We start from the raw sequence: 14163 nt of genomic DNA, 5'->3' as shown, positions 1-14163 counted from the left end.
TGGCAATGCTGCCCCTGTACAGTTCCTACTTGCTTGTTCCCCCTTCCCCCGGGGCCCCGGCTTGAGTATCCCATCTCCTTGATCCTTACACCGATCTCGTTGCCCCCCTCGTAATTCAAGTCTCCGTTGTTTGGCTGTACGGATGTACGGAGTACTCCCTCGGTTATTCATTTAATCAATCGGGCTCGGCAGTCGGGGGGAGAGAGACGGGGAAAGGGGGACCGGGAAACCATCGATCTGGAAGGAGGAAAGCTTGGGAGATTGAGGACGGGATATCCGAGAAAGGGGACGGGAGAGAGGAACCAGGGGAGAGTAGGTTCACTTTTTTGAGATGCTTGTGGGTTCCTGCTCTGTAACCCAAAGCATACCAAGTCTTCTTTTCGGGCCTTCAATATGGCCTGCAAAGCGTAGCTTGGATCAGAAGGGTTACCTAGAGGACAACATCGGAAGGAGGGCGAAGAGAGTAGGGTATCGGCTGTCATCCTGCCCCTACATCTACCCAGCGTCATGTGAATACTATAGCCCCCCTAGCCACCGCATATCTTCTTGAAGGGACTTTGAGAAAGGGGGCCTTTGTAGATGGAACTTTGCCTTGGGAAGTAGCCTATGCTGCTGATGATGCTAGCACTGCAAGAGCAACAACCTCGTACTTGGGTAAGTCTGCCATGATCTTCACGGCAGGAGCAAAGGCAGCTAGGAAGAGAGAGGATTAGAATTGAAAGAGACTGATACGGACAGAAGGATCAACATCAGTTCTGTATTAACGAGCCGGTGGGTGCCTTAGATGTTCATAATCTAGATCAAAACCGATCATCATAGAAAGAAAGGGGAAGCAGGGAGGGAGCCATTCGTTCTTTGGCCGACATGCTGCTGGGCAACTGCCTCTTTATCACATCACAGCACCACAAATCACGGTTCCTAAAGCTCCAGTCAAGTGTTTGTGGTTCGTTAACATCATCGTCTTCTCAGACCTTCATCGTCCCATCATCCATCCTGTCGTCGTCTCCAAGTTACTATGCCGTGAGGCGGTATCACGGCCCCTTTCTACCAAAGGTGAACACCCCGCCCGATTGTACCTTAGATAACCCATTCAATTCACAGTGAATCTTCATTCGTTCAGTCGTCGTCGCTATCCCCTTCCTGGTCTGCCAACGCCATTTGAACAAAGTTTCTGATCCAAGCCTGCTGCGCTGCATCGAGCTCGCCGTCACCCAAACCCTCGACCATATCGGGGTCAAAGTCTTCATGCCGACGGGGAGGCGCCCCCCGTCGAGCATCCGGCTGCTGGTTCTGCCCAGGTCCGCCTCTGTGATTACCACGACCGCCCCGACCTCCACGGCCGCCACGGCCACCTCGAGCTGCTGGAAATCCTCTTCTCGCAGGATTGGGAGGTGCCTGTGGAGCGGCTGGCGGGATGGGACCATGAAGTGCTGCTCCGATTCCTGCTCCTCCTCGACCTCCTCTGGGAGCTGGATTGGCCTCGATACGTAAAACAAGTGGCCCCTCTCGAGCAACACCACCCGCCGCAGGACGTGCTGGCCGATCCACATCGTTCGCCTCTGTATCCGAATCGCTGTCGTCCGGCTCTTCGATCTCGGGAACAAGGTCAATAACCGGAGCTGGAGGAGCGGGAGGCGGGATCTCCAAAAGCCGCTCGATCTGATGACCACCAGCGAAGCCAATGTCGACATTGTCGCCGTCGCCGCCTTCAAGCTCCCACAAGCGCATGTAGCAAGAAGTGATCTTGCCGTTGGGCTGTTCATTGAAATGGGCATACGGATTTCTCGGGTCGAGCCAGGCCGAACATAGATAGCAAAAGTGGGAGGCGCAGCGGAAGCAGATCATATGATTGCAGCCGTGAGTCTTCTGCGCCGGGACGCCACACGTAGGGCAAGGCGTCGTATGCAGGTTGATGTAATCGATTGAGGCCTGTTCCTCTTCAGAGATTTCGCCCTTGTCACGCTTGGGCGTACATCTGATGAACTCGCCATGCCATGACTGGTAGCAGCGGCTGCAGAAAGCGAACCCACAGTCTTCGCAGATGGCTATCAGATCTTCAGCCTGGAAGTTCTTCTTCACCTTTTTCTCCTTTTCGCCCGCGCCGTCATCTCCGTCAGCGTCGGTCTCGTCATCGGTCTCTTCACCCGAACTCTCGTCGATCGTCTCAAGTCCCTCGGGCTTCCTGTGCTTTTTGGACCTGGCCGCACCCTGGCACCAAGATCGGGGGCAGTAGATCGTATTCTTGTCGGATTCGAGTTCGTTCTTGTACTTGAGCGTCACGTAGCGAGTCACCATGTCATGGGGTAGCCCCATCTGAAGCAGTTCACTAGGACTGATCGAGGTTTTGACCTTCCTCTTCTTTCCCTTGCCCGGTCCTCGCGCCGCTTCGGCGCGCTCTTTGGAACAATTGGGGGCGAGGCAGCGGACAGTCGCTAAGTCTCCTTCCGTAATAGCATTACTGTAGAACTCCTGCAAGCACTGAGTACAGAAGATATGGCCGCAATCGAGCATCTTGTGACACATTGAGCCCTTCTTGGGATCTGCCGATAGTAAGCGTTAGCAGCCAAGAATACTGGGACGCGGAGGGGAACCATACCCAGACAAACACCGCAATCGAAGGTCTCCTTCTCGAATGCCGCCCGAGTAGCCTCAATGTCGTAGTCCAGAATGGCAATCTTGTGCAACGGGTCGATCTCCAACGCGCCAGCTCCGTCAACCATGCCAAACACATCGTCAGCCGCTTGCTGGATCTGTTCAATGTAGGAAAAGACAATCATGTCGCGACCCATCTCCTCCCATAATCTCGGTCCGTCATTTTCCAGCTTTTTGGTCACATCTTCGGACAGCCACGGCGGCGATGTACTGATGCTGACACTCGGGGGCTTGTCGGAGGGGTAGCCCTTGGGCAAGCCCATGCGAATCACGACGGCGGGAAGGTGCGAGAGCTCATGGGAGTCGACTCGGGGTTCGACGCCGGGTACCTGGGCGGCGACTGTATCGTCGGCATTGGATGCGGCCGGGAAGGTGACCGTTACGGGTTTCGCGGGATGAACAGGCAGCTCGATAGTGAAGCAAAAGGGCCGGTGGTCGTCGAGCTCGATTTCGGGGAAAATTGCCCGCAGAGAACTGAGCTCATCCTGGCGCGGGTCGTCGCTATCGTCGTCCATGGCTACTACTGGTTGGAAGGCGCGTATTGCATGCTTTGAGGAAAATTAAAATCAAAGCTGCCAGGCAGTCGTCAAGAAGCGAGTGGGGTTTTGCGCTTATATGAAGTAGCGACGAACATGGGAGATGGGTATTTGAACGCGGAGAGACGACTGGTGGCGAAAGTCGCAAAGATTTGGTGGTGTTGGCGAGTGCGTGATGGTGATGATTGGAAATAAACTGGAGACGGTCGCGGAACCCGCGAGAAGTGCGACTGGCTATGACGGGACCATTCTTCTTTTTCTTCTCGGGCCAAGATAAGCAATCTAGCGCGGGGGAGAAGAAGCGAGAGATCGCGGGTGTAAGAGCGCCTAGATCAAAAAAAAGTTGGCTGACTGGCGTTCGGACAGACAATGAAATGATGACTCTTTGGCCGTTATAATCGCGGGGCAAAAAGAGGCTGCAGAAAAGAATGACGGTGGGGTCATTCGTTATCAGTCTGTCCCTCGGCCGATAGGAGTGACAAAGGGCGACGCCGCGACGGGAACCTTCAAGGAAATATTGAAGGCACGAAGGGTCCAGGCCTACGGATACCTACAAGCCACAAAGGCGCCACAGAATAATTAGGCATGCTCGCACAACCGCATGCTGTGCTGGCTGACGGGGAAATACAAGCTCCCGATTGGCCCGAGCTCGAACCTATGCAACCTGACGTATTTATGCAAGTACGCAATGGAAGAGAAGAAATAGAAGCTTGGCCGTAGCCCGGTGCACTCTGCACAGCTGCACTTTGACAATTCTAGAGTGCTGTGCACCACGATCCGCGACGTCTGCTCTAACTTTACCAGCCCCTAGGAAGAGTCAGTCAGTTAGCCAGGCAGCCAGCTCAATATCTCTCCACCGCCCAACCTCTTTCCCGCTGAGGCACATGGCATCCCGCATTTAAGAACTCTCCAGATCCCTCTCCTCCTCCCCCATCCCACTGAGGACAAGGCCACCATATCTAAAGTCTCGGTCAGGCAAATGCAGTCGAGTCGAAAATCATGGATCAAGACACGAGACCACTAGCCTCTCTTTCCCTGACACACGTCTACTATGTGAGACCAGAACCCCGGGGAACTACTTTCTGCCAGTGACTTGCTTGAATAAAAACACTAACCAATACGTTCGAAACCACACACAGGACCCCGACGACTCCCTCTCCTTCCTCTGCGCATGGCTCGCGCTCCTCCCGCAAGCCCTCTGCATCGTCTACGCGACCCTGATCTGGTCCACCCGCGAGGTCGAAATCGCCCTCATGTTCGCCGGCCAGCTGGGCTGCGAAGCCATCAACTTCGCCCTCAAGCGCCTGATCAAGGAGGAGCGCCCCCGCCGCATCCATGGAAAGGGCTACGGCATGCCCAGCTCCCACGCCCAGTTCGTCGCCTACTGGTCCGTCTTCCTCGTCCTGTTCTTGCTGGTCAGGCACCGTCCCTCGTCCGCGCGCCGGCACCACCGGCCGTACTCGCTCGTCGAGCGCGTCGTGGTCAGTGTCGCTGCGCTGGGCATCGCTGCGGCCGTGGCGTGGAGCCGCATATACCTAAATTACCACACCGAGAAGCAGGTGATGGTCGGGTGCTTGGCCGGGACGGTGTGTGCCATCGGCTGGTTTTTGGTCACGGCTATTGCGAGGGACTTTGGGCTTCTGGCCTGGGGCCTGCAGACGCCCGTTGCGCGGCTGTTCAGGTTTCGTGATCTTGTCGTGGAAGAAGACCCTTGCCAGGCTGGCTGGGATAAGTGGGAGGAGAGGCGTGTGGAGGCAGACCAGCAGAAGACTAAATGAAATAAGCAGAGCTACGTTGGATTCTTGCGTTGTGGAATCCGCAGGACCTTGTGCATCGAGATAAAGCAAATGAATTACCACAGGCTTCACTATTTTGATTGTGTGTCGGTATCAGTAGGCTTGCCAATTTTCTGCACCAACCTCATGATACCCTCAAATCGCCGTTCGGGGCGTCCCACGATACCGCTAAATGTCTGGCCTCGTGTTCCAAAAACAAAGAGAGATTCCTGTAACAGAGAAGGCGAGCCAAGTCTAGAACCACACGAGCTCCTCTAAGAGTTGGGTTTTTAATGCAGGGTGGCTTCCAAAGCCAGCGAGAACGGGAATTTCATCATGTGAGCGTGGAATTTCTACCAAGGCAGACGACGATTTCACAGGTACTGTAGTTTCAGGGAACTATTAGTCTCCAAGCCTCCTGTCAGTTGAGTTAGCATCTCGGACGGTAGTAGCTGGCAGTGCGGAAAGCGACTGGCATTTATCACGGTTTCATGCAAATGGTCCGCCAAATTCATGATTGTTTGAGCTCTTTGATTCATTGAGCTATCTCTTCTGTGCTGTAGAGCCCTCTGGTGGCCTTTACCTCCGCTCGCCAAATTCGTCTCATGGCTAGTCATACCGTCGTCATTGCCATCCTTCCATTTGGTAGTCCTTGACTCTTTGATACCTCCTTTACTGGGTTCTCCTACACTCCAATGAAAGCCTTGTTCCGCCCCCGAGATCGTACACAACGTGCTTTTTGGGAGCACATCGCCAAAGAGACATAAGAAACAAACAATATGTAGACGTTATTAGTCATACAGGTATCTCCGCATAAAACGCCATCCAATGAAATAGTAAATATAAGAAGAGAAAATACTTCGCCAACAAACTCCGTTCAGTGACCGAAAAAGTTGGATCATACGCTTTTACCGCCCGGTGTAGTCGAGTGTCTATAACGTTTTTTTTTTTGTAGCGCGTGCGATAAATGCCAGTGTTGATACAGGTCGCGGATCTGGGCTTAGATCCAGTTGCGCTTGTCGTGTTCAGCAGAACATTGGCAATTCTGCTTGGTGCACTTGACCGGCGACTTCTTTCGCTGCGCAGGGGTGTTGAAGCCAACACCCTGAGGGCTAGTCACCCTCGTCTTCTGAGGGCTCTCAGGCCTGTAAACAGCCGGGCTGAGAGTAAGCTGCTCCGGCTCTTGCTCCTTGAGCTGGGACTGTCTGGGTACAGTGACCTTGGGAACAGATGGGAGCGTCTTCATCCGCAAATCCTTTTGGGGGCGGATGGGAGAAGATGAGACCAAGGTCGCATCCTCCTCAGAATCGGATGAAACGCTGTCGCTCAGGACGTCGACCTGAGCCAAGGGGCTGGGCCGCTTGATAGGCTCGTCGTCCCTCTCATCGGGATAGCTCAAGCTGTTCACGCTGGCATTGTTCTGGAAGTACTGTGAGTTGAGCGGGGGCATGTCGTCGACGTTTGACAGCCGCAGGCCAATCTGCACAGTCGCTGAAGATGCAAGCGAAGAATCGCGACGATGACGAATGCCCTGAGGGTGAAGTGATGGCGGAGGTCTGAGCAGCAACATCTCGTCCTCATCAGGGATTCTTGCCCCAGGGGCGTATGTCTTCGCCGGAAGCAGAGTAATTGACTTGGTGTTGTTGTTTTGCTCAGATGGGAACAAGGAGTAGGACCTCTTGCGAGCATGGGCCTTTGGCACCTGGTAGGTTGATACTTGAGCAGGCTCCGGCGTCCTCAGAGGGGAGCGGGCCGGCTGCCATACGGCGTTTTGTCGGAGAGGGTTGGCATAGGTGGGAGACCCAGAAGGACTCTCGATGCGTGCCTCCTCCTCCTTCTCGGGCACGAGGCTGTCGGTGCTGTCCATGCGTCGCAGCGAACGGGCCCGGCCGACAGGGTTCATCATGTGGTTTTCGTAATCATCGTCGCCGTTATAGACACGAATGCCGGCCTTGAGTTTATTACGCTCTGACTCCCACTTGTCGCTTTGGCGGGGGCCGATAGTAGATAGAGTATTTGATCGCAAGAATAGATGCAGACCGCCGGTCAGTAGGCCAGATACGTTGGCGACGACGGAGGCAATCATGGAAAGCGTCAGGGCCTGGCCAGTGGCACCTCGCTGTTCCGTGAACGAGAGGTTGAAGAAGAAGGGGATGAGGAGAGTCTGTATTGGTCAGTAAGTGGACTCGGACAAGATCATCGTTAATACTCACAGTCGAGATGAAGGCTACTGCCAGGAAGTAGACCATTCTAGACGCGGCAATACGCTCACTGTTCTCGATTCTGATGTTGTTGTGGAGACGGAAGAAGATCACCAGAGCCGAGCCCAGCAACGCCGCCGAGATAAAAGTGAGAAGTACGAAGCAGCCCTCCTTCCAGCGCTGGACGAACCAGAAAAGCGAGGCAAAGCAAAAGTTGGGAGGGCGGACGAAGAGGGTGACTAGGTAGGTAATGAGGAGAAAAGTGCCGACGATGGCGAGGCAAATGGTAACATTCCACTTGCCACGAGACGGCAGTGGGTTCTTTCGTAGAGACCGGATGGCCACCTCTAGAGCGAATACGAGTTGGATGTACGGAACAATGAAGACCGCTAGATACGATTGTTAGCTGAGCTTCTGGGATACGTAAACGAAGGCTACGAACCAGGCAGCATCATTTGGGAGGTGATGGTGCAACCCAAAGTCAGGAGATGGTCGAGTCCAGTCGACTGTGCAATGGCAAAGACGATGCCTTGAACGACGATGCCGACAGATAGAACGAGAGGAAAGGACTCTGCAGGTCCGACAAAAGTGAATCCATGCGTTCTGGAGCATAACGTTAGTCCATTGACTTGACTCATTGGTGACGGCAATGACGAGCGTACCTGAAGCCGAACTTTTGGTTGTTCCTCTTGGCCGTTGCATAACCATCCCAAAAGATACCGATTGCTGTTGCAAATGCGGCAATAACATTGAAGACGGCGAGAATGATGGTTGAGGTTCGAATCGATTTGGCGGCTTGGAAGCGGAACTGGTTGATGATGGCCGATGTCGAGTTGTTGGTGGCCTTGAAGGGTCCTCGTAATGAATCCGCCACGCCATTACCGTCCGTCACGCTGTCATCGTCGGCCCTCGTCCACAAGTCGCCTCCATATCCCCAGCTATCCATCTCGTCGATTATTCAACTGGCACTGGTCGTCGAAGAGATGAGCGCAGGCGTCGAGCCGCAGCGGTGCCAGATATTAATTCGCTTTCCGAACCATCTAATCCATAGAAGAGTCGATGTTGATCCGGTCGTATGAGGTGTAGAAGAGTATAGATGAGTCGAACAAGGAGAGTGAGGAGAAGAGGAGGAGGAGGGTGGCGATCGTACGGATGGGATGGAGAAGTGAAAAGAGTAAGTGAAAAGACAGGATGGATGGTAATGGACTGCCGCTCTTGGACGAAGAAGGCGGACCAGACGAAACAGACACTAGGCGAAGTCGGGACCTACGAATAGAAACAAGGAGTAATAGGACCAGCCACTCAAGAGAAGGAAAGGGACCGGCCTGAAGGAAGGGAAGGGAAAAAGAGACCAGTTCCAAAAGGTAAGACGGAAGGAGGAGGAGGGAAGGCCGCATGAAGAGGTCAAAAGGCGATCACAGAAAGCGTGGCAGAGACGGAGAGGCCCACCTCAGCAGGGGGCTAACATAGATAGATAGGTACCCAGTCGCAAGTTGCAAGGGACAGGCTCGGGAAGGGCCCCCGCGCGGGCCAGATGAGGTCCGGAGAGTTAGCCAAACCGCTAAATGGGGCCCAAGTCCAACTTTGGTCCAGGGTAACACGGCTGATGGATGGCCTACCAAAGAGGGCGAGGACGAGGGCGAGGGCCAGAGCAAGGGTGACGACCGTGACACTCTTGTGGAAAAGACGGGCCATCCAGAAGACGGGGACAGGAACGAGCGAATGAGACGCAGGCTGTACCTCGAGTCGACGTGCGACTGGATGGTGGGCAGTGAGGGGCTCAGATGGGGCGAACGTCTCTCGACGTGCATGTTGCTGGTTTGGGGATGGACTCCTAGGGCCACCATACATAGGTACACGCAGTCACGTCCAGTACGGTTTGGTATCATGGTATCCAGGTATCTTGGTCTTGGTCCTCCTACCTAGAGAGGGCTCAAGAACATGGAAGACAGGGCTGGGCGCGGGATGACAACCATGTTCATCACGACCCCGCCGACTAACTGGCTGGGCTGATTTGGGATTATTTGCCGTGCTTGCCTCTCAGGCCCTTTGCCTTCCAGTGGAGCAAGGTGCTCCAGCTCAACGATACGAAGACCATGGGAACCTTGGGAGGGGGAGCTGAGGTGAGGAGAAAAAAATTGGGCTCTCATGTAGTCTCCCGTCGCAACGAGCCGGCAGAATATGTGCTGAGGATGCCTGAGGTGCAGCAGCATGCGTGTGTGCCGGAGCGAACCCAGACTCGAGGTTCGAGGGACAGGCACCGTCAGAGTGAGAGAAAGGAACAGACACAGAGGGCGAAAGATTGAGTGAGGGTGTCACTGTGGGTGAGGATGAGGGCAAAGAGGAGGGCTTGAGGCGATGGCATTGAGTGGCGATGAGGTGAAGCAGTGATGTAACACGTCTGGGTTTCGTAGTGTCGCCCAAAATGCCTGAGCCCCTGGCTGTGAGGTTGAAGTTGACAAGGTTTGACGTTGGACTTGAGCCCCAGATCTGGGGGGCACTAGGAGACAACCTTTGTGCGCCTTGCTGTTTTGGGACTAGTGCAGTGTTGCCAAGTGAGTGGATCAAACCGCCGCAGGGATCGTGGAAGGGGCGGCTGATGGCGATGCCGAAACCTTTTTCGTTCCCTCTCCTCAGAACCCTCCAACCCGCTCAACTCCTCATCAACCCCTTCTCAGTCTGCCTATCCAATCGTGTCGTTTTTTGCGGCCCCATCTTCCTCTGATTCTGTTTAATCTGGTCTGGTGTGCCGAAATCCTCTCGAGATGCGGTGGATGCGGCGCCCTCCTCCTGCCTCCAGATGGTAGATGGGTTGGTTGGGAATGGCCTCACCAGTTCGGCTCAAAAGTCCTTGGTTGGCAATACATGTGTCCACACCGGCAGACACATTCAAGAAAGACAACAACACACACGGGAAATGCACAGCCAACGCAGAGGCGCAGACTACTTCATTGGTGTGTATCGAGTCAGCGCTGCAATCTGCGAGTTATGCCTGATCATGAGTTGCTGCGGCCATGTAGCGAGGCGCACGGGGAGGGCGGCGTCAACGTCAACGCCTGGGATCCAGCCCACCAGCCAGGCAAACACAATCCACATGGCGGGGATGCTTCTCACTTCCTCATCGACTCGACCTGGTAGCCCACTAGCCCTCTTCACGGGATGTTTCTGCCAGTCGGAGGGCCTGGGCTGTTGCACCAGCTATCTTGGTCCTGGACTCCTGCACGTGTCTACCCTTGCCACGGGGCTCGGTGTTGCCAGGGCATCCGTTGCAAACCTTTCTCAATCTCAAATATCTCGAGCTAGGCTATCAGAGGGACAATACAACTATCCAACAGGAACAGAGCGCCATCTAGTGGTTCCTATACCGTCTGGTAGTCGACCAGCCTGTGATGGACGAATCGAATCTCGTTGACGGCTGATCAAGTTCGTCTGTTTCCACAGATTTTCGAGCGATGAGGCAGATACCGTGTCACATGAGCTGAGATGGCCTGCACAGGGGCTCGGACGAGGGCCAGCGACAAGGATCCATGCCGTCAACAGCCCTGCTAACATGCACACTTACATCAGGCTATTCCTTCCACGGCTAGGGTAATGCTGCTTTGACGGCACCGAGCCGTGCGAGCCCAGTAGGCCCAGATCTGTCTGGCACGTCAGACCTCCCTAGCCCCCGTACGAAATGTGACGGCGTTGCGACTGGCGGCACGTCAAAAGAGACGAGACAAGCAAGACATGCACCTTGCGCGAACTACTGACGAGGAACAAGCGAACGTCCATCATCCGTCGCTTGAGGGCGGGCGCCGCTGCGGGGAAGGGCGATCCCTCGCCTCTTGCCACGAGACGCCTATAGACGATGGCGCGTCCGTCACAATTTCGAGGATCATCAAGTTGTCCTTCGGAATCTGCTTCGAGAGTCCCTTGGTCCCCTCATTCACAGCTGATACGATCTGCAAGATAAAAGAGGGCCGTCTGTGATGGATTCCGAGCGACTCCAACACAACGGATACACGGGGACAAGCTCAAAGACTAGTCAGTAGTGCGACACTATTCTTCCGAAGACAAGAATGGCGCCAACCCGCATCAGGTGCCAATGGCCGCCAAACACTTTAATTAATCTCCAACATGTCAACCCTACGGATATTGAGCCCGCTGCTAGCTTGGGGCACTAGTCACAACCTTGAACCAAATCTTCAACGCTTGGCTGCATCGCCCCCACCGACCAAGAGTGCCCGCGGTGACCAACTAGCCGGTGGAATATGGTTGCTCCGAGATGATGAGGGACTACAGTCTACTGCGTACGCAGGCTTGTGGCCGTCGCCGTGTCCTTGCCCACCTCGCATCACTGAGCTCGCCAGCGTCCCGTCAGTCCGGGGAGACCCACGTTCGTTGCTGAACCGGTCCTCGCCGTCGATCAAACGGGATATTCAGACTGACGTACAGCCAAGGGACGGACATCGCGACTACCCCTCTGCAGTTGCCATCTTACGATGTCCAATTATAGCGGACAGGGTCGAAAAATCCTCGCCCCAATTTGCTTGCCACTTGCAGATTCCCACGTTGTCGCGTTCTTCCATTCGTGGCTTCTATTCTATGGTTCTCGGTCATGCCACGGGTGTTTGCCGCTTCTCCCGAGCCGCACTTGGGATTTGACTTGGCCACATCACCAACCTCGCACGGCAGCTTATCAGTCGACCGGCTTCACGGGTCTTGACCGACGTCATGAGAGGCTGCCTTCGAGAAGTTACTGCTGAGGATCACCATTGCAATCTTCTTGGCAACGTTGCCACCTCCACCTGGCGTTGTTGAGATGAAATGTTGGAAAACGGGAGGGCAAGAAACTGTCATCCAAAACCATCTCCGTTGCCTTCCCATCCAATTCCCCTCTGAGGGTTCTCCTGAACCCCGCGGCTTTGGGGCGTCATCCAATGTCATCTAACAGCATTTGTTTATGGACTCGTCTGAAGTGAGTGCGAGGGCGGTAGCAGTGAGCCTCTTCTGGCGCGGGTGTTTCATCCCAATCATCACCAACCCGCCTACGAATGGCTGCTCGAACTTCCGGAAAGTGGGAGAGATTTGTTTTCTCTGAGAGCGAGTTCACGGCATCGCGGCTATGATCTATCCAGCCAAAACGATGCAGGTTCGGAATAGGCGTCGTCACTATTACGATTTGACTTTTCATTGGAGCTATAGAGGTAAGGAACCGTCAGGAAAAAGACTGGACGACGAACGAGTCGGCGGCTTTTGCTGCCTGCCGCCAGCGTCTTTCGGTATTCGCCCCGGGTATTCAACAACAAGCGTTGGACGTAGATAGCCGCTTCGTCATGCAATATAGCGTGCCCGACTCGTTGATCTCGACATTCGTCGCCTTGGCAAGTACTAGGCATGCAAGTTGAAAAGTTTAGACGATAGTTTGCCCAACGTGAGCCACCCAAAGGGTCCGGTCCGCATGGTCGCCAATGCTACAAGATGATGTGCTGGGTGAGTCTTTTCCCTCGACTGGACGATGGTCCCTTTTTTTCGGCAGGCCTCTCCACCTACTTGCTTGGCTATCTGAATCCTTTTCTGGTTCAGACGATGAAGCATATAGAGTGATGTCAGGTGAGATGCGAAAACGAAGATGGGCAACTGACTCACAGTGGTGCCGTTCATGGAATACAGACGGGCCGACGAGGGATCGACGGCGCGGCACCAGATTTCTTCTTTCGGCGGTACTGCCGCATTCTCGCTTTTCCCTAACCACGGCGTCAACGTCTTTGCCGCGTACTTCACACGTGCCCGAGCGAACTGCTTGAGGAGGCTCTGTTTGATCTTGGTAGTGTGTCCCTTGGGCCGCGTTGAGCATACTCGGGACACATGATTCGTGGCCGAAGTCGATCACACATGGAAGGCTATATTCAGAACATTATCAACGTCGTTCAAGCCCCATCAAGCGGCTCTTTCCTCCGGCGTCCGCGTGTCCGGCCTGGATATCTCGTGTGGTCGGCGTAACCAACTACAGATATACTCTAGCCCAGCCTTTTTTGATGAATTGCTCAATCAATGTAGTGTCCAAATAAGAAGAAGCCCAATCAAAAGCCAGCGTCTAAATGGCCCACAAGGCCAGATCCCAAACCCCGCACAATATCTTGGTCAATGCTTGAGAGAAGAGGGCCGGCCGCTTGAACATGTTGACCAAAGCTGGGTGTTTCCGCCCCCAACAGGGCCACCAACCCACCCGGGCCCGTCCGCCCTTTTGCCTAGACCTCTTGCAGAGAGGAAGCACGACTCGACGCACTATCCATGACGACGATGATTAGAATGTGGTTGTCTCGAATTGATTGCGAAGGTCCGAAGACGAAAAAAGTCTTCATAAGCTCGTCTAGACTGCTTTACCCAACCGTATAGAGACTGTTCTCCGGCTCACGTAATTGAGGCTAACCACTGGAAGTCGCACATGAATTACGACTGTACATGGATGGAGATGAAGGCCCGATGAATCTAGGGCCGTGTGCGTGTTGGCAGAAATACAACAGAGACGGTCTTTGTGTGGCCCTCTGCCGAGCTTCTAAAACAGGCATCATCATATAATCGCCAATGCAACGCCTAAAGTGTGGTTTCTCAACGAGAGGAATCATGATTTTACATTCAATGAAATCATTTAATCCATTTTCAAACGTACTGATTTCTAATAGCTTCGGCCATGGTTGTCAGCAATTTAGACGTCTGCTCGGCTGCTCCACCACTAGCGACCCACCTCACATATGGATCACGATAGCTTCACAAAAAGCTCAAAAACATACAACACCAGGTATTCGCTGGTCGTCACCGACCCAACTACTAATCCGGCCCTCATTGGCTTATCTATGGGAGAGCGGACGGGATCCCGAGTTTTCCAATGGGTATGGTCGTATGTGATGGTTTGACGATGCCAAGTTGATTATGTCTGAAAGAAACCAAGCGAATGTCGACCACCAGACCTCGCTTGAGCTCCTACATCTTGCACGATGAATTCGGTATGGTTGT

General features: G+C 54.2%; 6 protein-coding genes across 6 annotated transcripts; 2 read left to right on the top strand and 4 right to left on the bottom strand.

The window, feature by feature from the left end:
• Nucleotides 1–1116: 1116 nt before the first annotated feature.
• CTAM01_04322 (RWD domain-containing protein) lies at nucleotides 1117–3167 on the bottom strand (the record flags this gene model as incomplete). Its single annotated transcript, XM_060520352.1, has 2 exons — nucleotides 1117–2540; nucleotides 2597–3167. 2 exons carry the CDS (start codon nucleotides 3165–3167, stop codon nucleotides 1117–1119), a joined length of 1995 nt encoding a protein of 664 aa, XP_060384997.1.
• A 1020-nt stretch (nucleotides 3168–4187) lies between these two features.
• Nucleotides 4188–4966, top strand: CTAM01_04321 (PAP2 superfamily protein; the record flags this gene model as incomplete). The annotated part of the gene is made up of 2 exons (XM_060520351.1): nucleotides 4188–4241; nucleotides 4328–4966. The coding sequence occupies 2 exons, from the start codon at nucleotides 4188–4190 to the stop codon at nucleotides 4964–4966; spliced, it is 693 nt and encodes a 230-aa protein (XP_060384996.1).
• A 371-nt stretch (nucleotides 4967–5337) lies between these two features.
• Nucleotides 5338–5688, bottom strand: CTAM01_04320 (uncharacterized protein; the record flags this gene model as incomplete). Its single annotated transcript, XM_060520350.1, has 1 exon — nucleotides 5338–5688. A coding segment is annotated over one exon (351 nt), but the record flags the coding sequence as incomplete, so codon positions are not given.
• Nucleotides 5689–5963: 275 nt separating this feature from the next.
• On the bottom strand, nucleotides 5964–8110 carry CTAM01_04319 (uncharacterized protein; the record flags this gene model as incomplete). Its single annotated transcript, XM_060520349.1, has 4 exons — nucleotides 5964–7127; nucleotides 7177–7553; nucleotides 7607–7767; nucleotides 7827–8110. The coding sequence occupies 4 exons, from the start codon at nucleotides 8108–8110 to the stop codon at nucleotides 5964–5966; spliced, it is 1986 nt and encodes a 661-aa protein (XP_060384994.1).
• A 515-nt stretch (nucleotides 8111–8625) lies between these two features.
• Nucleotides 8626–8859, bottom strand: CTAM01_04318 (uncharacterized protein; the record flags this gene model as incomplete). Its single annotated transcript, XM_060520348.1, has 1 exon — nucleotides 8626–8859. One exon carries the CDS (start codon nucleotides 8857–8859, stop codon nucleotides 8626–8628), a length of 234 nt encoding a protein of 77 aa, XP_060384993.1.
• A 1105-nt stretch (nucleotides 8860–9964) lies between these two features.
• Nucleotides 9965–10576, top strand: CTAM01_04317 (uncharacterized protein; the record flags this gene model as incomplete). Its single annotated transcript, XM_060520347.1, has 1 exon — nucleotides 9965–10576. One exon carries the CDS (start codon nucleotides 9965–9967, stop codon nucleotides 10574–10576), a length of 612 nt encoding a protein of 203 aa, XP_060384992.1.
• Between the last annotated feature and the right edge of the window lie 3587 nt (nucleotides 10577–14163).

Source organism: Colletotrichum tamarilloi (genome assembly GCF_030869305.1).
Source record: "Colletotrichum tamarilloi strain Tom-12 chromosome Unknown Scaffold_10.1, whole genome shotgun sequence".
Taxonomy (NCBI): domain Eukaryota; kingdom Fungi; phylum Ascomycota; class Sordariomycetes; order Glomerellales; family Glomerellaceae; genus Colletotrichum; species Colletotrichum tamarilloi.
This window is presented reverse-complemented; position numbering and strand designations above follow the sequence as displayed.